Source organism: Lathamus discolor, chromosome 7, assembly GCF_037157495.1.
Source record: "Lathamus discolor isolate bLatDis1 chromosome 7, bLatDis1.hap1, whole genome shotgun sequence".
Classification (NCBI taxonomy): domain Eukaryota; kingdom Metazoa; phylum Chordata; class Aves; order Psittaciformes; family Psittacidae; genus Lathamus; species Lathamus discolor.
The window spans coordinates 17040493-17063578 of NC_088890.1; the positions used below are offsets into that span (position 1 = coordinate 17040493).

Below are 23086 nucleotides of genomic sequence, written 5' to 3' on the forward strand. Positions count from 1 at the left end.
GATCTTTGTTGCTTTCAGATTCTGTCACCTGCATAACAAAGCAGCGATTGAGTTGTATCATTTCTGAGCCTTCAGAAATGTTAACAGATGTGCCTGTTCTTGAAAGCCAAAGAAGATGCCGTATGAAGAGAAAGCTAAACTAGCTGCAGAAGCTAAGACTAAATGTAGATGGTAGGATAAAAGCAGGAATTTCTTTTTATCTTAAAGTTTCTTAAAACTGAAAACTGTTTTTTGTGTTCCAAAGCTACTTGAACTATGTGGGTTGATTTGGCAGGAAGCTTGGTCTGCATGATATATGCTGATATAGCTGTAGTTAATGGAAGTACGTAATCAGGGTGTGTGTCACGCTTGTACATAACTTTCACTGATGCATTCGTGCTTGGCGTTTGCTCAAGGGCAGAGATGTGCTGAAAATCTCACATAATAAAGGTGTGATTTCAGAAGTCACTTCAAATGATACCAAGATATTTGTGAGCTTTAGGTTGCACATTAAGAAAAACTTCTTCCACAGGAGGATGGTGCAGCAGTGGAGCAGGTTAGTCAGAGATGTGCAATCTTCTCCCAGGGAGGTTTCCAGATCAGCATCCATCTAGCGTTGCAAATAGCTCTCCTTGAAAGGGTAGGTTGGACTGTATGACCTTCAGAGAGAGATCCCTTCTGCTTCAATGAGTCTAAAAAGATGCTGCCCAACACACTTCTGCAGAATAATCTTGTGAGAATAAGCTTGCCTTGGAGTTCCTGTTTTACTGGGACACTGAAATAGTTAATAAATGTGAATTCAGTCACGTATAAAATAGTGGGGCAAGTATGTTTTCACTGTGTCAAGGTGAAAGAGCAAAGGTTTTCCCTTGGGACTGGCTGTATTATCACCCACAAATGACTAACCTTCAGGAGTCCTGAGATTAACTTCCACGGATTTCTGACAGGGCTTGGCAGAGTGTAGGGTAGTTACGGAGGTCTTTTCAGTCAGAATAGAGAAGCAGCACAGCTTGAGCACAGATAATGTGAAACATTTTGAAGGTGAAACTTTAGATTAGATTTTAGGCAGAAGCTGTTTTCTGTGAGGGTGCTGAGGTGCTGGCACAGGGTGCCCAGAGAAGCTGTGGCTGCCCCATCCCTGACAGTGCTCAAGGCCAGGTTGGATGGGGCTTGGAGCAAGCTGCTCTAGTGCAAGGTGTCCCTGCCCATGGCAGGGGGTTGGAACAGGATGAGCTTTAAGGTCCCTTCCAACCCAAACCATTCTGTGATTCTATGAAAATCAAGATTACTAGGAAGGACAGGTACCTTTTGAGGAGGGAGGCAAGTCTTTCCTAGCAAATTATGCTGGACTTGAGCATTTCCGAAGTGCTTTTGAAAGTACGATGACAAGGTCAATAGTCCTGTGTGCCTTTTCAAATCATTTGCAAATTGCTGAATGCTTGACCCTTGAGATTTAGTTCTTTTTTTTTAATCTGCTTCTTTATATATATATGTATATACTTTTGAAGTCCATGCAGCAGTTAGATGTCACTGCAGTGAACTCCTGGGCCTTCTGCCAAGCGTTCAGTATTGTCAGGATAGTGGATAAAGTACAAAGAAAAATGCTTGTTTGTTTGCTTGTAAAACCTTACAAGTAAGTAGCCTTAGAAGATGCCACTTACTAAAGTAAGATGAAATCAGGGCTGACCCTCACTTTATTCAGGTAATTAGAATGTAGAGTTTACTTTGACGTGGAAGATCTGCAAATGTCCATGAGTTAATAAAGTCTGAGCTAGACTTTTTGCTAGGCTTTGGCAGCAGAGGTGTCTGTTTAGCATTATAGAACAGTGTAACAGTGTAACTGTTAAGATAAGTGAAGATCAGCCTTTTCTGAAGCACAAAAATGGTCTGAAATTTCAGCAGCTCACCATTGTCATTGCCTCTCTTGTGATTGATCCTGTAGTTATATTGACACGTTTGGCAGAGCCTTATTCCTGTGCACTCCAGAATATGGTTTCCACAAACGTTCCTGTCCTTTTAAAAAAGAGCAGTAATAATTCTGTGTGTTTTTAAAAGTCTGTCGTAACTTGATATTCATTTGATGCAAATGTGGTAAGATACAGGACATAGTTGGAAGGGAACTAAACGTCATGTTTTGACATAGGATATTCTACGGGCAAACTGATTGTCCATTTCCAAGGTTAAATTGTGTGCAAATGTGATTTCACTGTATTGAAAAATACCCCAAAATACGGACAGTCATTTGCAAATCTGACTTGAGGTGGAGGAATGCCACATGCCTTCTTGTACTATTTCCTTTGTGTGTTTTGCTATATACATTATACTGCAAGAGCAGAGCAGTGAAGCTGCAGTGTTCTTCCCCTGTGTTTTACAGAAGATGTTTGTAAATAACCTTGAATGGAGACTGTTGTGCTTTAATGAAAATTGAAAATCACCGGAAGTGAGTTTATTCCTCCTATAGAAAAATAAAATGTAGAAGAAAGGAATTCAAATTGATTTATTTGTTCTCACGTAATTGCTTCTTTTTACTAATTCACTTTTTGTTTTTCTTCCAAGTTTGTGCTGAAGCTTTCAATCCAGATGAAGAGGAAGAAGACACAGAACAAAAGGTAAGAATGAATTGCATCATGCATGCTTCTCTCTGCAGTTTGACAGCAGATGTCTGTACATCACCCTTTCCCTACCACTTGTGCGTGGCATGCTGACACTAACAATGTGACATTGCTCTGAAATTTAGGGCCACTTTGGCTCATGCACTTATTTACTCACTGTAGCTTTAATATAGTTTCACTTCAGAGGACTCAAGAGCTGTGCTTAAGCCTACCTTTAAAATGTTGGGTATTTTCCTTTCTTAATTATCTTAAAGGCTCATTGAGGCAATTCCTAGAGCATCGATGCTGTTGTAAAGAATTAGTTAAGCTTGACCACAGCTGTTCCTTCATGGGTGCTTAAAATTCCTCATATGCTTATTACTGCCCTGTCAGAGCAGTTCTGTCTGGGGAGGAGAAATACTTCGTTGAAATATTTTGAGGTCATGTCCAGCTGTTCTTTTGTTGGTTTTAAAAGCTGGGAATTTCTAGGAATTGCAAGTCCAGATACTGGAATTGTATTTCTTTATGTGAGTAAATCCTGTAGCCTAGCTAGTGAGAGTCAGTGTTTTCCTCTCTGGACTGCTGGTGTTCCTTTTCCAGATTCCATTTCAAGGATGCTTACACTTCTGCAATGAAAATCTAATTCTAATTTAATTTCTCTTAAAAAAGAAGGTACTTAATACATAAGATGTTATAAAAAGAAAAAAAGAGAAGATTGTGAGTGTGTCTGATCATCCAAATGTTTTTAAATTGGATGCATTTATTCTATCAAAAGTCTTCATTTTCCTGACTGCTGATTTTTTTTATCTATTTTTTTTTTTAAATAAGGATCTGATGAGATGTAGGAAAGAAAGAAGTAGGGAAAAAAATCACTCAAACAGCAACGCTTTTATTAAAATCATTTTGTTGGGGAGGCAACCCCAGGCACTTCTTAAGTAACTTCTGTTATTAGATGGGCTGAGTTATATACATATCATAAATCATGCACACTATCTGCATGGTAACAATAAATATATTGGGATTAATATAGCCAGAGTTTAGGAAGAAAGTTGTTTCTTTTTCTTCTGTTCCAAATGCTCACACCTTGACTGTATCTGTGGGTGGGTTAGAAGGGAAGGGGAAGGAAAAGGCATCCTTCTTTCATGTCTGTCTTGACTGTTATCTTCCATGTGTTAGTTAACTGTCAGCGTAATGCATACATATTTACATATATAAAATGCATAAATGCTGTTAATGCAAACAGCACAGGAGCTGTATACTTTTATACTGTTAAATTGTGTTCTGCATTTTCCCTCTGAAGTGCAGGTTCACTCAGTAATCATATTTCTTGGTTGTCATGACATTTGTTTTACTTTGTTTTATAGATAGTTCATCCAAAAACTGATGAACAGAGATGCCGACTGCAGGAAGCGTGTAAAGATATCCTTCTCTTCAAAAACCTCGATCAGGTAATTCCAGTCTTAACTGGAGTCAGTGGTTTGTAGATACAGGTAATAGCATGACCTAACAGTCCAGACACTTGTTTGCACTGTGATAGTTCATGAATTATTAACTATAGGCAGGCTGGGCTGGAGCGTATGTTTGGAGATGAGCAACCTATGAACAATCTAAACATGATCAGGGGACTGGAGCACCTCCCATATGAAGGCCGGCTGAGGAAGTTGGGGCTGTTCAGCCTGGAGAAGAGAAGGCTGCGTGGAGACCTCATAGCAGCCTTCCAGTATCTGAAGGGGGCCCATAGGGATGCTGGGGATGGACTCTTCATTAGGGACTGCAGTGACAGGACCAAGGGGTAACGGGTTAAAACGTAAACAGGGGAAGTTTAGATTGGATATAAGGAAGAAATTCTTTACTGTGAGGGTGGTGAGGCACTGGAATGGGTTGCCCAAGGAAGTTGTGAATGCTCCATCCCTGGCAGTGTTCAAGGCCAGGTTGGACAGAGGCTTGGGTGACATGTTTTAGTGTGAGGTGTCCCTGTCCATGGCAGGGGGGTTGGAACTAGATGATCTTAAGGTCCTTTCCAACCCTAACTATTCTATGATTCTATGTCAAGTTGTTGGTTACCATCATTGTCAGATTCCTCTTGCTGCAAATTCCATTTTGTTTTTCTTCCTGTTAGAGAAAAGGTTTTTGGTTTTGTTCTGGTTTTGATTCTTTTGTTTATCTTTCAATGACATGTTATCTTTTCTTGGGTACCATTGCACCTGATTTAATTTTTCCTCAGAAATAGCTCATAATTTTATGGGTGATTTAAAAAGGAAATTACTTACACAGTTGTGATACTGAGTTTTACATATTTGCATGATTTCAGATTGTTGCACCGTTTCCTGAAATGCCAATATATGTCCGTAAACTTTCTATAAATGAATGTAAATGAAAGTTTTTAGGTTGTTCCTGTTCTTACTGATTTTTATTGCTGAAGTTGGTTATTAATTACTCATTGCCTCAGCATTGAGTTTTAATGATGATTGTTGCTTGCACTTAGAAATTTTAATTGGTAAGAATCTTTTAATGAGGACCGTAGTTCAGGAGCAGACCTTTGGAGATCCTCTAATCCAGCCTCAGGGAGGCTGTAGAATAAATGCATCTCACCTCTGGTCTGGTGTTTCCATGAAAACAGAACTGTCGGGTTTCCGTGAAAACTACTGCAGGCTGGGGAAAATAAAAGCTCCAAGAGCAGTGCTGGGTCCTGCAGCTTCCTGGGTTTGAATCATTGAGCTTTGCCTCCATGTAATGCAAAAAGGCGGATGCGGTAGCTTATGGCTTGAGAAGCACTGCTCAGCTTTCCTTGAAAACCAGGAAGTTCTCCAGTTCTTGGTTGCTGTACGGACCCCAAGAGCTCAAATAATTTCAGATTGTCACAGCGTTTTAACCCTGAGATTTGGAGTATCCCCAGCGATAAACTTGATTTATGTGTCAATATACAGTGCTAGGGGAGTAGGTGACTCCTCTCCTGCTATGACGTATCATGCTCTGTATGATGTATCACGCGTAGGCTCCACAGTGCCTTATCTGTAGAATCCTAGTTACAACTGAATTTTGTACTGGTTAGAGCAGTGACTGTTACCCCAGATTTAAACCAGAAGGGTTTTTTTACAGTTCAGAAATCTGATGAAGCTTGGCCTTTTGATGACAGAAGAGCTCAGTGTTTTATTTACCTAAAATGCGTCTTTTCCTGTTTATCCTCGAAATAAAACATTATTGAGTTACAGTGTTTTTAAAAAGCTTTTTAAATCTGCATTGCTTGTTTCCTGACAACTGTTACTTTAAATGCATGCTGTGAAATAGATGGTTAAAATAAACAGCTTTCATGCAATAATTGTTTAGTTTAAATATCAGGGGAGTTTTTAAAGCCAAGAAAATAGGATTCTAGTGAAGGTATTTTCAATATAGTGGTGCCTGCTGAGGCTGAAATGATTATTCTGAATTTAGAGTGCAGTAAATACTTCAAGTGTACCTAGCAGCATAAAGACTCGTTTAAATGTACATGCAGTATGTTTTTGGAAACTCAGCTGTGATACTCATCTTCAACTTTGAAATGCAATGAAAGTCTATTGTTAATGGACTTTGGAATAATGAAGATGCTAAAGCAGGTCAGCATTGAGGCAAGGTACTTACGTGGCATTGTTTCTCTTGGCTTTCCCTGCCCGTGTTGCGTACAAAGCACGTTTAGTCGTGGCTCATCAGAGAAACCCAGCTTGAGTCTGGTGCAGACCAACACTATCCCATTTTCTGTATGTGCTCCCCATCTGCACCTGTCTGATCTTGTCTTGTGCTGGGATTGCAGGTTCCCTAATACACAGACTATACAGGGACATAACTCTGTACTGTCTTGTTCACTACAGTCCTGATCATGATGGAGGCTCTTCAGTGATGATAATACATATAAGTGACTCATAAATCATGGTGCAGTTTCTAGTCATACATATAATGAAATATGTGTACTGTAGACATAAATCAGCATGTTTCCATTGCAGAGAAGCTGTGTCAGATTATACCAAAAGAGCTTTCTGTACATGTGCGCTTTGGCACTGAAATGGTATGCATAGGTTGAGCCATTTGGACGTGAATTTGAGATAATGGTTCTTCTGTAATGGAAGTATCAATGTTTGCATTATTGAACTTATATTAATCAGCTGGAAACACATGAGGTGTTAGTGGCAGTCAACATTAATATCGATATTACTTGTATTACCCTACCATAAACACAGTGCAATGTGTGTTGCACTTCACTGTCCAGATCAAGTCACATGAACTCGCCCTTGTCCAGCAATAATGCTAAGGTGCATTTTCTGAAGGTTTTCAAAATGTTGTTTTGTTTTTTTTCTTTTCTTTTCCCCTGCTCTTTGTGTTATAGGAGCAGCTGTCTCAGGTCCTTGATGCCATGTTTGAGAGGAAGGTGACACCTCAGGAACATGTGATTGACCAAGGTGATGATGGAGACAACTTCTATGTCATTGAGCGGTAAGCAGCTGTGCCTTTGAAATGTGGAGTTTGTTTCTTTTCAGCTTCTTAGAAATGGCAGGGGCAGTTTCTGAAAGAAACTGGCTTTTTGCAGTCATTGCCTTTTACTTTGATCTTTCCATTTTCCCCTTTAGGCCCACACTGACTTTTGGATCATTTTCCCAGGGACAATCAAATTTGACAGAGGTGGACATTTCAAACCTGCTGGTTTTTAACACATTCTGTATAGTTGCATAAAAACTCAAATATCACTTTCTCTGAGGAATGGCGGCAGCATGAGCTTGCCTATGATTTGTTCAGTTCAGCTTTTGTACTTATCAGCATATGCATAGCTTAAAAGCAAACATATGCTTGCTGTGGAAACTGAGAGGGGAGAAAAGAGGCTTATAAAAGGTGGAAGCAAGGACGGGTAGCCTGGGAAGAATACAGGGATGTTGTCCAGGAAGCTAGGGACCAGTTCTGGAAAGCTAAGGGCCAGTAAGAACTGAGTCTGGCAAGGTATGTGAAAGATAACAGGAAGGCCTTCTATAGGTACGTAGCAAATAAAGGCAGATTAGGGACAACGTAGGCCCCCTCCGGAAGCTATCAGGAGAACTGGCTACCCTGGATTTGGAGAAGGCTGAGGTTCTTAATGATTTCTTTGCATCAGTCTTCACTGGCAAATGCTCTGACCACACCACCCATGTCTTGCAAGACAGATGCAGGGGCTGTGTGAATGAAGACCTTAGGCCCACTGTAGGAGAGGATCTGGTTCAAGATCATCTTAAGAACCTGAACGTGCACAAGTCCATGGGACCCAATGAAATCCATCTGCGGATCCTGAAGGAGCTGGCAAATGAAGTTGCTAAGCCAGTATCCATCATATTTGAAAAATCATGGCAGTCAGGATGATCAGGGGACTGGAGCACCTCCCATATGAAGATAGACTTGAGAAAGTTGGGTCTGTTCAGCCTGGAGAAGAGAAGGCTGCATGGAGGCCTCATAGCAGCCTTCCAGTATATGAAGGGGGCCTGTAGAAATGCTGGGGATGGACTCTTCATTAGGGACTGTAGTGATAGGACAAGGAGTAATGGGTTAAAACTTAAACAGGGGAAGTTTAGTTTGGATATAAGGAGGAAGTTCTTTACTGTGAGGGTGGTGAGGCACTGGAATGGGTTGCCCAAGGAAGTTGTGAATGCTCCATCCCTGGCAGTGTTCAAGGCTGGGTTGAACAGGCATGTTTTAGTGTGAGGTGTCCCTGCCCATGGCAGGGGGGTTGGAACTAGATGATCTTAAGGTCCTTTCCAACCCTAATTGTTCTGTGATTCTGTATTACACTTTTCTGTGTTCTATGTTACATGCCATCTGTAGACACTATGTGTTTTTACTGAAGGAAGGAGAGTGAAGAGCTGCAATAGAAATCTTTGGGGAAGGAGAATACAGGGCATTAGGATCCACAGGAGAGGCTATTGTGAAATAACCGGGACTTTGTCCACTTAGTTTTAATTACTGACTTCAGAGAGACCTGTGGTTAGTTTGCTTCTGTTGGTTATGGCATATGTACTTGCAGAGTTTAAGGTGCCATTTTGCAATTTCTTGCATTTCTTGCCATCTCAAATGCATTCTGACCATATGCCTGTTCCCCTGTCCTCTACCATACCATCCATTAGCCTGAGCCAGTGTTCCAGTCCTCCACTCATGTTGCCAAAAGAATGTGGCAGTAAGTCTATGCTGGGTGTTGTTGAGTAGTAACAGCAGAGCAGCCTTTGCTCTAAACATTGACTCTGCTGTAACTTTTATGTCAGCTATTACTTTTATGTCAGCTATTTAGTTATTAGAAAGAATTCTACAGTTATGAATTTTCCCTTCTGGTGCTTCCTCCACCTCCCACCCCCTCATTTTTTCATGCAAAAGAATAGCAGGATACTGGTGCTTATGGAAAGCTAAAGTACTTCCAGTTGCTTACAAGTGCAAATTTGTAAGGCTGGCTCTTTTAAGGCATCAGAAGCATGTCTTGTTACCTTAAAATAAGTCATGAATGCCTAAATATCCGTGAGGATTAGTTTCGTCCTGTCTGAATGAACAGTGACTTTGTGTTGTGTGTGTAACTCTTTAGCTTCTTGTCTACATAGAAAAGCAGGCTTTCTGGCACAGGTCTTTTTTTTCCAAAGTCTTCTGCTGTAATACTTCCTTACCAGACCACTTTATCCGAGGATCTTTGACAAGGTCTTTGATGCAACTTGAGGATGGAGCAGCTATTTAGTATTTACTACATGGAAGGGAGAGCTAGGACAAATGTACTGCATGGCTTAACATTAGTATGCTCATCACTGCTGAGGAGGCACCTGATGAGTCTCTGCTGATTGAGCACTCATCAGTCAGGAGGGGCAGTGTTGGTCTCTGGTGCCTCTTGGAACAGACTGATCCACAGTTTTGCTGAGTTGCCCTTTTCTGCCTTGTTTTCTTTTCCTTGGGGTTTTATATTTTTTCATGTCAGTATTTTAATTCTGAGCTCCTTGAGCTCCTAACAATTGCAATCTCACTAGTTACACTTGGGGCTGTGTCTTTATTCTTATCTTGCAGGGCTTTAGCTCACAGACTGTCTCACAGCTCAGTAACACTTACTGCAATAATGCTGAGCCAAGGTCACCCAGTGGTGCTTCACCAATTTAGTCCTTGGGGCACAGACAGCTCAATGCTTGGCTGAAGCGTACATGGCTGTAGTTGTTTGGAAATAAATGGCACTGATAAGTGACTTTCAGGCTGAGGGATGGGAAGAGGTTGTTGGGTTTGCTTAAAGTGCCTACAGATGGCTCTTCTAGATCAAAAAACCTCTGAAGATTGTTGCCTCTTCTGGTGCCCCTCAGAGAATCGTTAAGTAGATATTGAGCATTAGAAGAATCTGCAAAACTTTTCCATCAACGCTAACCCTTTAGTTTAGTATTAGCATGCTCTTTGGTTTCTTTCTCTGTCTCCTAGGTGCGAGTAAGCAGTAGAGTGTAAAAAGTGTCTAGTAAGGATGTTATTTAGTCTTCCTGTGCCCAGCTTCCTCCTTTAGCTTTCTGGGTGGCAGAGAGAGACTACATTTCTTGGATCTTCTGACATGTCTGAATCTGGCCCATCTGCTATTGATCCAATAACCAAAGTTTCCTCTGGATCTCAGAGGCTTTAATGCAATAAGCACTCAAGTCATTGTGCAAAGCTTCCTCACTTTGATGTGTTTTAATTCTTTGATTCATGTGATGTCAACTTTAGGGAATCACCTACAAATGAAGCTGGCATAAAGCTGTCCTGTGGTACAGGGTGTTTTTTTTAACTGCAGCAGTGTTCTTAGAGGTAACTAACAACCCCAGGGCTGTCAACTCTTCAAGTTTTAGCACTGCATGCTGTAACCTGCCTTCTTCAGCAGTCACACCTCAATGAAAACGGTGATAAAATTCCTCAACTAGCTTTAAATCCTTCACCTTGAGGATCAGTATGTGCTGCTCATAAGAAGACTGGTCAGTTTCCACTGCAAAACTCCGTATCTGAGGGATATAAACAAAGCCCCTTCCTGTGATCTCTGTGCTTTTATGGCATCACTGTTATGCATACAAGAGCTAGATCATTTGAATCTGGCATGGGCATACGCAGATACAAGCTACAATTGCATCTTGGGGTTATGATATAAATGTACCCTTAAGATGGAGTTGAGACAAAGCATAGGATCAGGTGAGGAGTTGGATTGAGTGTGTCCCAGTGGTACTGCAGCAGTGCTGTCACTGAGAAAGTGAGCATAAATGGAGCTGAGTCACTCTGGAGAGGCCTCACTGGGTAACACACATGCTGTAAAAGGACAAATGCTGTTAAAAACAATGGAACTACCTATCATGTTGTAAGAACAATTACAAAAGAAATGACAAAATACTATGCAGAAGAAACCAAGTGGGTCCTTCCCAGCTCTGTGAGGAGTGAAATGCTTTTGAAAGAGAGAATTATTGTGAAAATAGCGTAGATCGAAGCAGCTTGGTATCAGGCAATTGGAAAGCTCACTAAAGCATGTTCCGTCTCACTTAGCAATAAGAGGGCCATCCGTATCATAGCAAAAAGCCAGTTTTATCATTTGTACTGAAATGTTGTCTAATAAAGAACATCTATGCCATTGTTTTCTAGAGGGTCGTATGATATCGTTGTAGCAAAAGATGACCAGTCGCGCTGTGTAGGCTGCTATGATAATCATGGCAGTTTTGGGGAACTGGCCTTGATGTACAACACTCCTAGAGCTGCCACCATTATTGCCACCACAGAAGGAGCCCTTTGGGGACTGGTAAGGAAAGAAGGTTGTTCTCATATGCATAGTATTTTAAACACTTAACTCATTGTGTCCAGTGCTTCTTTTGGTATGGCTTGTTGTGCTAATAGCTCTTTTATCATGATCTGTTATCTCACCTTCTGACATAAGAGATCCATTGTGCAAATCTTCTTGGCCACCTTTACAGAACAACTTGTTTGTAAGAACTCTATCACTAGTTTTATCTGTCCCTTTGATTAGTGTGCATTTGCTATAATTGCGGCTTTTGTTTAGGGGGCAGGAAAAAGCTGGTTTTGCTTTCACCCTGCAGAGGACAGTGAAGACTTAATGCGCGTATGTTATGGGAGGGGGAAAAAAATACCTAAATGACATTCTTTATTCTCAGCTCACCTTCCTACCATTTTAAGGGGAATGGGAAAGTGTTAAATATCTTCTTGAGGATACCAGTAGTTTGAAGAGCTAGGAAAACTGCCCAGAGCTTTGTTTTCCTTCAGAATAAACTGCCATGATGTTTCTGCTCCCTCTGTGTTTCATTGGAAGAGTTTCTCAGGTCAGCATGACCTATGAGATACCAAGCTAAATGATGGTGTTGCTTTGTCTCTAGCCCCACAGTGTTGAATGTGAAGCTGTAGACATGAGTTTCCTTTTTTAGTCCTTTTCTCTGTACTGTTTGGTAGGGTTATTTTCACAGTGCTCTCTTACTCATCCTTGAGGGCTCGTATAATAAGCGGATTGTACAATCAGCAAAGCCTTTGAAGCCAGAAGTGTTGTATGCTCTGTGTGCGCTGGGCTCCTTGGCAACTATCGCTGTGGGTTGCCCATGTGTTGTGACCTTCATTATGGGACCGATAAGCTGCTACACATGGTGTGCTTATGCAGTCTCAGTGCTTGCTGAGAGATCTGCCTCCCTTCCCTTTTCTTTTTGAGCCAAAAAGAAAGATTTTTGGTAAATCAACCAGGGAGTAATGTCAGAATCTAATTTCTTGAACAAGATGGAACAAAGCAGCTACCTGAAAACTGAGCTCATTCATAAAAGGAGGAAAATGAGATGATGAGTCTTTGTTCCTTTGCCTTTGAAAAGAACTGCACAAATTGAGTTAATTTGGGGTTTGCTTTTTCTGTGATTATATTCACTTAATTCCAAGGTGTAGTGAAGAGGGACCTCTTGCTGGTCATCTGTCCTGTGGATATGTTATTAACTAAAGCTGTATTTTCCTGCCCTAAAACATCAGTTATTTCTTCTAGTTACTCTGTAATTGCCATGTTTTACTGTACCATTTTGTGCCTGATGTAATTTAAACATAATTTTTATTAGTCTGGAGAAGTCATTGCTAAAGCTCATGGTTTGTCTGCCATGGAGGAAATGTGAATTACTCTTGCTGTACTTCAGACTTAGGCCAACAAAAGCCTGATGGAAGGCTCAGGCACAAAGCAGTTATCAAATGTGTGTCTCTTCTGGACAGAGAAATGTCCTCAGTTGTTTCTACTGAACATGTCTGGGGAGAACTTCATGATCACACACACTTCCTTCACTGCTCTGCCCTTCTTATTCAAATACTGTTGCTTCTCCCTCACTGATAACTCTCAAACAAATGAATTCTGTAATTTTTATGCTTTTGCAATGTCCTTGACCATTTCTGCACATTTTTGCTTCTCCAAACATGCACATTTGAAGCGACTTGGAAATATCCCTTCACTTCAAAGTGTCACTGCTGAGGTATCGATTGATACTTTCAGAAAATGAGATCCAGGGGAACTGGAACTACATGATCTTAAAGTCCTTTCCAGCCTTAACCGTTCTATGGCTGTAATGGCTCTCAGGACTTCGGGTGTTTCTGCTAATTGTGGTATATGGAAACTTAAAAGATTTAGGGGGTTTTGTACCATTTTCCTAAGCAAATCTCTCTGCCTTTCTCCTGATTTTTTTGATTTTTATGCTTTTACCTCACCCTGTGCAAGGTGAACTCTCCTCTGTTCATAATCCAGTGCTGATCCTATCGGGGACCATGGGCACTACTGTAATGCATACACTGACACACATACCTCGTGGGCAATGCTTTCCCGGCAGCCTGGGCGTGCTGTTTAGTTCAGCTCTATTGTGGCTCTTCTTGTCGGTGTTAGACCCGAGTTGAGCGCTGCCATATCTGTCTGTGTGGAAATGGAAAGCGCTTTGTTAAGCTCTCTGACAACAAGGGCTCGAACATGTCCGCCGCTGCCGGCAGAGGCAGTAGCGGTTGTTACGGGCTCGCAGTGCCGCCCAGTGGCCACGGAGCCAGCGCAGCCCTAGCTGCTACCTGGGGAAGAGGTCACAGGACCGCATCATAGAATGGGTTGTGTTGGAAGGGACCTTAAAGCTCTTCCACTTCCAGTCCCCTACAGGGGACACCTTCCACTAGAGCAGGTTGCTCCAAGCCCCTCTGTCCAACCTGGCCTTGAGCACTGCCAGGGATGGGGCAGCCACAGCTTCTCTGGGCACCCTGTGCCAGCGCCTCAGCACCCTCACAGGGAAGAGCTTCTGCCTAAGAGCTCAGCTCAGTCTCCCCTCGGGCAGGTTCAAGCCATTCCGCCTCGTCCTGTCCCTACAGGCCCTTGTCCCAAGCCCCTCTCCAGGTTTCCTGCAGCCCCTTTAGGCACTGGAGCTGCTCTCAGGTCTCCCCTTCAGGAGCCTTCTCTTCTCCAGGCTGCCCCAGCCCAGCTCTCTCAGCCTGGCTCCAGAGCAGAGCTGCTCCAGCTCTCACAGCATCTCTGTGGCCTCCTCTGGGCTCACTCCAAGAGCTCCATGTCCCTCTTGTGCTGTAGCCCCAGAGGTGGATCAGGACTGCAGGGGGGAGGGGGTCTCCCCAGAGTGGAGCAGAGGGGGAGAATCCCCTCCCTTGACCTGCTGCTCACGCTCTGGGAATGAGCCCAGCACGCAGGCTGGCAATTAGGAAGCAAAAAGCTGTTTCTTGGATCCTAGAAGGGAAGGAAAGCACAAGAACGAATCAAGCCTGTTGCTGTTGTATATTCTGTTCCTGATCTATTTGAGACCAGAATAAATCTCCAACTTACCTTTAAAATCTGTGACTCAAGTGGAGAAGAAACCAGTCCAGGCTTAGTCCTGCAGTTGCTTTAAGTGTTGGAAATGCCAATTTCCAATGGCTTCAGCAAGAAGAGAGCAACTTTTTCACTGTATGTGGAAGCCTGGAATGTGTTAACAGAACAGCCAAATAAAACCCCAAAACTCGGCTCTGAAAAACAGTACAAAATAGACTAAAAATAGAGTTCTTAAATGCTTATGTTAGAAGGACCAGGTCTTACAGTTCCCTGGTTTTCAGTTTGTTACTGCAACAAGTGCTCTCACAAGAGCTGTTATGATGACCACTATGATGGATATAGTAGTGTTTTAACAGCTGGCTTCTCAACCCCAGTGTTCGTTGCAAATCCTTGTTTATATTTGTCAGTTCTTTAAACAGGGAACATTTCAGTGAAGAGGAATAATGTATTTCTCTGCTGCTTCTTGCAGGATCGAGTGACATTCAGAAGAATTATATTGAAAAACAATGCAAAGAAGAGGAAGACCTATGAATTATTTATTGAGTCTGTGCCCCTTCTTAAATCCTTGGAGGTAAAGCCTCTCCATCAAATTGTTGCATTGCCATTAACTCTACAGTCCGTGGTTCTGCTCTGTCAGATATCTCTGTTACTTTTGCTTAGAGGAATATTTTAAGAGCAGCTTTGGTATCATGTTTGCTGTACAACTTAATTTGCATTATGAAAGTTCTACGCTTTGATTTCATATCCTTTATTAACAGTAAGCAATTTGCTGATTTTTATCTCTGTATAAAGATGTAAAAAAATCACAACCAAAACCAATCTATAAATATGTCAGAGAGCAGGTATTAAAGCCTATGGTAGGTCTTTATTTAACCTTAACCAGTATTCAGGAGGTAGACTAAGAATAGGCTAAAGGGAAGCAGTGCTACCTGGGAACAAAGTGACAGATGCCATGTTCATGCGAGTGGTGCATGACTTTAGGAACAATGTGTAAATTGTCCCTTCTAAGCTATTGAGTCAGCCTGTATCTTAAGAGGGCTTTCAGAGCCATACCATACTGCTCTGAAATTAGTTTATTTCTGTCCTGCGCTGTAACTTAGCTTTTCTTTGTTTTCTCATCACAAGAATATTTTTCAGCATTATTTGAGTAGAGCTTTTCATCTCTTTGAGGGAAGATTACAAAATCTCAAAGTATCATTAGATGGGAATAGCAACCCCTAATATATCTTGGATGTATGTTGGTAGCTGTGGAAGGGGTGGGTTGCACAACATCTTCTCCCTCTGTGGCTGGTTTAAACTAGTTCTGTCAGTGTGACTTTGAGCACAAAAATGACTCATTAATACTTAAAGATATAAAAAAATAACTCATTAGCACTGGATGGCTTTTTGCATGACACACTGCACTTGAATCATACATAGATCAAAATTAAGTTTCTCAAATTTGGGCTAGCTGAAGGTGCATTTGTGGAATGGATGGATTACAGTTAAATCATTTGTCAAGATATTAATTCTAACTGTAGGATTTTCCTTCTTTCCTAATACATTTTTTTCACTGCTCTGGAGCAACACAATTGTTTTGTGCTGTTCAAGATGGGCAGTGGGAAACACTGAAGATAAATTTTACTGTTCTTTCTCCCTTCCTGCTTTATAACATCTCAGGCGTGTTTCATTGCACATCAGATTGCCCTTGCTGCTGGGAATCCTGTTCAGTGTCTGCTTACAGTTTAGAGCCGGCATTCTTTTCATATCCCCTTCCTGTCTCCATTCTAGGACTGAGCTGTGGGACACAATTTCCCCCCATGTATTCCAGTGTATGGTGATTAAAATATTTAGAAAAGGTATTGCTGGTGTTTCTCATAGAAGTTTGTTCTTAGAGAGTTTATGACACTTTCCTGAGTGTTTTCTTCAAATTTCAACTGAAACTCATAGGAAAATATTACTCCCCCTCCCTTTGCATTAAACCAGACGAATCCGTTATTTGTTAACTTTGGGAGCAAGAAAAGCACACAGATGGGGCCACTTGATAATTTTCTTCCCTGTCAATCATAGTAGTCTTGAAAGCTGTGGTGCTTTCAAGATAGCATCATTGAAGGGGCTGTATTTTTCAGTACCCAGATACTATTTGTGTCTAGTGAATGCCTCATCATTTCAGGGCTACAAGGTTTACCAGAGATGTACTACAAGAGATGATTGTTTAATGTTCTTCTTTGTTCCAGGCATCAGAGCGAATGAAGATAGTGGATGTTATAGGAGAGAAAGTATACCAAGATGGAGAACGTATCATTTCTCAGGTACTTGCAGTCTAAATTTTTCTTTACCATTCTCCTTTCCCTGCTGCTTTTCTCCTGTTTGGAATTGACTTACAGAATGCTATTACTTAGACCAACTTGCCGCTTACTCTTTTAATACTTCCAGTTTATTTAACCACTTTTTGAATGTCTGGGGAATGGTCAGTATGTCTTTTGTTATAAATTTATTGCATTACTTTAGCTCCTGGGTTTTTCTTCTCTCATCTGTTTGGTTTTTATAAATGGTCTTTGCAGGATTTCCAGTGGAGTGTGCTTTAAGAAGCTGACATTAAATGTCTCTCTGTAATTTCCATGAAAGGAAACAGGCACCTATGTCCAGATATAACAAGGAGTCACAAGCGGGTGGCAAAGGCATCTCTAATTCCTAGGTCTGACTGAAAAACAAAACTAAAGAATTCAACAGGAGTGTGATTTAGATGAAAATAAATGAAGTCTTTGGCAATGTTTCAGTAGTCGGACCCAACTCAGTTAACTAAGTAACTATCAGGGTTAACTAAACCCACTGTTTTTTCTGATGCCCTTAAAAAGAGTATTTCAGTGGTTAGTTGAGCTTCAGTTAACAGTCTTTGGTTGCTGGTGTCTGCTATAATAGATCAAGGCCAGAGTGTTAGAACATGAAGCTGGACCAACTCAGGCTAAAGCTAGGGGAGTTTTTTTGGCTGTGACATAACGTTTTGGAGCACTGTTACTGAGGTAACACTGGAATTTTGCATCAAGTTTAGCTCAGGGGTGCTTTATTGCAGAAGTGCTCTAGTTCAAGTGGAAGTTAAGGCAAGAAAGTCCTTGGCTCACCTGTTACTGCAGGTTTGTGATCACAACTATCATCTTGTTTTATAAACAAAATATGACTCCTCGAATAATTAATCTTAATTACCTTGAATGTCAGATAACTGAATGTAGGAAACCTTAGTTTTATTATCTCCAAAAATACCCTCAATTTAGGAAGTTAAAAATCTCATTGCCTAAGACCCTGAGAAAAATGAACTCTCAGCAAAATCAAAGCTTATAAATCAGTCTCAGAACTGAGAGCCAGTGCAATCAGTGATCCAGTTACACAGTTGGTTTTAATCTGTTGTAGGAACTGAATTAAGGACTAGGATGTAATTACCCTTTAAAAGGAAGATTAATAGTCTCAATAGGTCTAGGTGATGGTAATACACTGCTGAAGATGATGAAATTTTATGCTTGGAAAAGATGTAGTAGACCTTCCATTACAGTAGTTCATCCATACCAGGAACCTCTTTTTTTCTCATGGGTGATTTTACATTTGAATTACCTTTCTGGAATTTGACCCTTTAGTTCAGTGCAGTATGCTTGGAAGCACTTAAATTGTTAGTGCCTGCTGGTATTAGGAGGAGGTCTCCCACTCAGTTGATTTTCACTCTTTTAAAGTACTCTTTTAGTACTCTCTCAGAAGTGTGCTGAGTGTATTAGTTCATGTTGTGATAGATGGCAACAGTGAAGGAAAAGCTTTGCACTGGATGGTTCACAATATCCCCAGGAAGCCTAGCTAAAGGCTTCATTTCTTCTGTAATGTTTAAATCTTGCATCACCTTCCCCCAGCCCATGTTTCATACTCAAGTTGTAATCATCTCTTTCCATCCTTCCCATCACATTCATGGTCTCCTTACCTTCTTGACTTACTGTCACATTTATCTCTCTCCTCACACTGTTTCACAGTTGTTTTGCTGAGCTGGTCCCATTCCTGTATCAGTTCCTTATCTAGCCTCTGTCTCTCTGAAGCCTCCCCTCTCGCTGAATGATATGCACTAACAGCTCCTGCCCTGTGGGTTCCTCTGGTGTATTACCTAACCAGGCACCTTTTAATATTAAGAATTTGAGTGTTTGTCAGTTCTGGAAGATTTCTGCACAAGGCCTAGTTCAGAGTGAATGCTTTAATACCATCTATACATACTTCTGAAGTAAACTAAAAAGTAATTTGCTGTACGTTTTCCTCTTTCAGGGTGATAAAGCAGATTGTTTTTACATTGTAGAAACTGGTGAAGTAAAAATCTTGATTAAAAGCAAGGTGAGTTCAAATTGGGTGATTTGGCTTTAGGTCAGTCCCTGATTTGATTAATACAAGTGGTATGAAAAAGCCTACCCTGACTTATTATAAGGTTTTATTTCTCATCATCACCCATGTGATGTAGGCTGTATGTAAGTCCCCACACCTGTTTTGAAGAGGCCAGAAGTCACTTTACTGAAGTTTAAAAGTCTTCTGCTTGTACCTGCTTCTCTACAAACTAACCTGATACAGTCTCCTTGGCCTTAGGGGTGGATTTGAAACTTCTTCTAGGATAGCAGAAAACTGCAACTTACAAAGCCTGGGGACTGTTAATCTCTAGCGACATACTAAATGTTGGCATTCGAAAGGAGCTCTGTACAGTCTGAAGCAGCCTTAGGGAAAAACATGTTGTGCATGATAAAACCTATGTTAGGTCAAAGTAACAGCAGTTCCCAAAGCTCTAACAGTAAATACCTGCCAATCTTAACACTTGTGGGTGGGCATACATTTCTCTCATCAAACTTCTAACTGAACGTGCTGTTAAGGTGGTAGGTACCAGTAGAGTGTGACTTGGGAATTGCTAGTTTAAAAGCCCTAAGCCAGTGAGCTGTTGCACATCTGTCGGATATCTGGAATTAACTGCAGCCTTGTTCAAAGAGACAACTGTGTGCAAATAACCCAAATGTACTGTTTGACAGACTGTGACGAGTACAGAAGTGAACCAAGAAGTGGAGATTGCCCGGTGTCAGAGAGGGCAGTATTTTGGAGAGCTTGCACTTGTTACCAACAAACCCAGAGCAGCCTCTGCCTATGCTGTTGGGGAGGTCAAATGTTTAGGTAAGCAGATGCTGTGTGTTTCTAGTTGTCCTTTCCTGGTCTTTGCTTGTTTTATGGATCATGCCCAAGTGAGCAGCTGTTCTAAAACTTAGCAGCCTCTTGATAACTAGTGGTCAGACAAGAGCAGCTAAGAGCAAGGCTGAGCAGCACTGCTGCTTCCTTCCAGCACATTCTATTTTTTCTGCTGGTGTGGGCTGTGCTCAGGTTCTTGTCTACAGCTTGTTTGTCACACACAGCTTTCAGGCGATCTTTTAATGCCAGTGTGTGTTTATTTGCCTCCTGTATTTATCCTTGAGATCAGGATGAATCTTCCTGAATCTTGGTTCTCCAAATAACAGTATGGAGGGAAATCAGAAATACGATTTCTGTTTCTGTGGCTTCTGCTGAAGCCTCAAACCCAGATGGGTTGTACTGGAGGTTTGTGTTCTGAGTTTTGGCAAATGATCTGTTTTCACCTCTGTTCCTTTGCAGTCATGGATGTGCAAGCATTTGAGAGGTTGCTTGGACCCTGCATGGACATTATGAAGAGGAATATAACACATTATGAGGAGCAACTGGTGGCAATGTTTGGCTCTAGTATGGACCTGAGGGATCCAGGGATTTAGGCACAGGGTACCTCAATGCCTTCTTAGTTCAAGACACAGAAAAGCCTCCTATCAGCAACACAACCCGCAAGAAAAACGGACACTACAGAACAGTTACTGCTGCTGTCTTCTTGGGCATTTTAGAAACCATCAACAAGTCTCAGCACAGATGGATTGCTCACTCCCTGCCTCCACCTTGCTGCTGATACTTCATCATTAGACCTAGATTAAAGATCACTGTAACCCTATGTTCACTTACTTGGTTCAGAACGGCATCTGTCCAGCAGTTCAAGTGCCTGATATGAAACCCAAAGTGTGCAAGATAAAGAAGCCTGCTTCCTTCTGGTGTTACTGTTGGGATAAATTTTCAGATCAGATTCTGTAGTGGGAGATTGCCTGTTCTGCAGAGGCAACCAGTGGAATACAAGCCTTTTATGGGCTTAATACCTTCTTCTGATGCTTTCCTTACACAATGTCAAATTTGCTTTTAATTGTAGCATCTGGGTTTGAAGTTAAAATATCAAGGGAGCCAATTAATAAGGTGGCACTGAAGTTTTCCTCCACCTGCTGAAATGAAAGCAGCAGGTGCTAGAGCTCTTTAAACCAAGTAAACCAAGCTGGGGACACGAGAGAGTCTGCTTAGCAACAAAATGCAGAAGATGAAGCATTACTAGATTTGAAGTGTTCTCTGAGCAGCAAAGAAAAATGTTTTACTCTGTGCTGCCCAAAAAAGTGCAGTGGTTCAGATCAAATGGCCTGAAGGTGTCATAATTGTCATCTCCCCCAGTTTGCTCCTTGTTCCTGACACTGAGAACATTTTATTGTGGTGAGATCACAATACATTACCTTCTGTTGCTTACACAGATCCTTTATACTGCTAGATTGCCCAGGGCACTGTTGTTGACTGGGTCGGTTTTAAAGCTTTTTAAGGAGGTGAATGTTTTGTAATTTAAATGAAGACAACTTCTGTACTTGTTTACAGGAGCTCCCCCCCTCCCCCCAACATTTCACAGTATTCTGACTCATTAGACACTTGGATGCTTCCAAATACCATGTTGATTTGCTAAATGGTTGGCAACCTTTGACTTTGTAAAGCCAATGTCTTTGCTAACCACATAGTTGGTGTGTTTGAGGAGTCTTTTTGGTTTAGGTGATAACTAAGCTAATGTTGATCTAAAATACCTGTTAAATTTGCAGCATTTATTAGGTAGATTCTATTTCTATAGCTTTAATGACCTTAAATTGGCATCCTGCTGAGATTTTACCAGAGTATTATCTAAATAAGGATCAGACCATAAGAAGGATGTTTTTATGGTGTACAAACAGAATATTTATATTAAGACATTGAATTTGTAGGTAATAAATTTAGTGACCCTTTGAATTTGCATTCTCCTGCAGCTCATGCAAAACTTCCTGGTGTTTTATGGGGTTATAAACTTTTAATTGTGGATGCTAGTATAACAGAATCTGTTCTTTTTTTTTCATGGCCACGTCAGCAAGAACAGAACGATGCTAATGTTGAATTCCTGCTTCTAGTTACCACAGTGGACATTTCTCTAAGGCACGAGATGCTTAGTTGCAACTCTTGATTTCTGGACAGTTCCTTTTCCTAAATGGATGAGCTCCTCCCAGTTCCTGCAATATGAGTAAGATGGAAACTTGATAAGTTCGAATGGCTGTTGTCCAGTTACTGTAATTGGAGTCATATTTTTATATAATGCAAATGATTTGTAATGGACACCACTGAACTAGGTGTTTCCATGTTATTAAAGTCCTGATTGTGATGTCTAATGGCTGTTCTAACTGCATGTGTTTTAGAACAGTGAATTTCCCTTGCTTTGCTGGGCTGTGTTTTTGTTGCAAATGACAGCCAAAGAAGCAGCAGGTACTTCTCATTCATGCTTCCAAGGTTAGCACCAAAGACAGAATCATTCTTTTGATTACAGAATAAATAATAAATGATATGAAATAATAAATGAAATGAGGAAATGATAAAGAATAAAACAAACCAAAATGAATTAGCCCCCTCCAAAACAAGCCAACAAACCCAACAAAAAACGGTAAAAGCCCCCACTTACCAGGTCCTTGCATTGGTAACAGATAAAACTTTAGGATACTTTAGGCTCCAAGACAAGAGTCTGAGGCTAGCTTGTGACTGTCCAGCGAACCAGACACAAACTCGTCTTCAGACCAGTGTCTGTGCTGCCTCTGCTGTCCTTTGAACTAAAGAGAACTTCCTGTGACTGATCACAACCAGCCCTGTTCCTCCCAGGCAGAACATCCTCTCCTTTGCCCAGAGAAGCCTGGTGGGTTGGGCTTGCCTTGTGGATGGATTCCGCTTCTTCCAGCCTTTGGTTCTCTACAGAACAAGATTGTAAGCCTTAGCAGATGCAAAATGGTGGCAATTGTTCTGAAGCTTAACCAAAAATCCAGGCAAGGCCGGTGTTAGATTCTTAAGGTAATTCTGCCTGGCAGGGAGCATTTCATAGAATCATAGAATAGTTAAGGTTGGAAGGGACCTTAAGATCATCCAGTTCCAACCCCCCTGTCATGGGCAGGAATGCCTCACAGTAGACCATGTCGCCCAAGACTGTCCAACCTGGCTTTGAACACTGCCAGGATGGAGCATTTACAACTACTTCGATTGGGGGCTTCTAGAAGTCAGAGGAAAGAATGAGAATGTCAAATCAAAGACTGGGATTGCATGTGAGAGCAAGCTTTTTAAAGCTTTACCTTTCCCTCAACTCCCTGAAGCAGAGGCATCCTGAGCAATGCCATCCCACATCCAGGATCTGTGTGACATCATTGTGAGATGTAGAGAGGCAGCCTTACCTTGAGCTGAAAGAGAACAAGCCTGTAAGGAGGTTCCTTAAAAGCTGTTAATTTGCAATGTGCCCATTGAGTTTGGTCTGGTTTAACCAGCCTCTTCTGTACAATTCTGGAGCATGAAGATAGCAAGAGAAGCTTGTAGTAAGATACTCAACTTTGCCAGGTATTGGGTTAGAGAATCA

At 41.4% G+C, this 23086-nt stretch overlaps 1 protein-coding gene across 2 annotated transcripts in view; it reads left to right on the forward strand.

Moving 5' to 3' along the window:
* PRKAR2A (protein kinase cAMP-dependent type II regulatory subunit alpha) overlaps window positions 1–21866 on the forward strand; it is a 59550-nt gene extending 37684 nt beyond the window's left edge. Inside the window, exons 3-12 of one of the 2 annotated variants that reach the window (XR_010614321.1) lie at window positions 2536–2588; window positions 3935–4018; window positions 6928–7034; window positions 11166–11319; window positions 14807–14908; window positions 16554–16628; window positions 18610–18675; window positions 19353–19491; window positions 19963–20901; window positions 21572–21866. Coding sequence is in view for 1 of the 2 variants with exons in the window: in XM_065687333.1 (XP_065543405.1) it covers window positions 2536–2588; window positions 3935–4018; window positions 6928–7034; window positions 11166–11319; window positions 14807–14908; window positions 16554–16628; window positions 18610–18675; window positions 19353–19491; window positions 19963–20096 (914 nt within the window). In the remaining variant the exon portion in view is untranslated. Of the gene's footprint in view, window positions 1–2535; window positions 2589–3934; window positions 4019–6927; window positions 7035–11165; window positions 11320–14806; window positions 14909–16553; window positions 16629–18609; window positions 18676–19352; window positions 19492–19962 lie in introns of both variants that reach the window. The other variant, XM_065687333.1, reaches the window with a different exon arrangement.
* Window positions 21867–23086: the final 1220 nt, after the last annotated feature.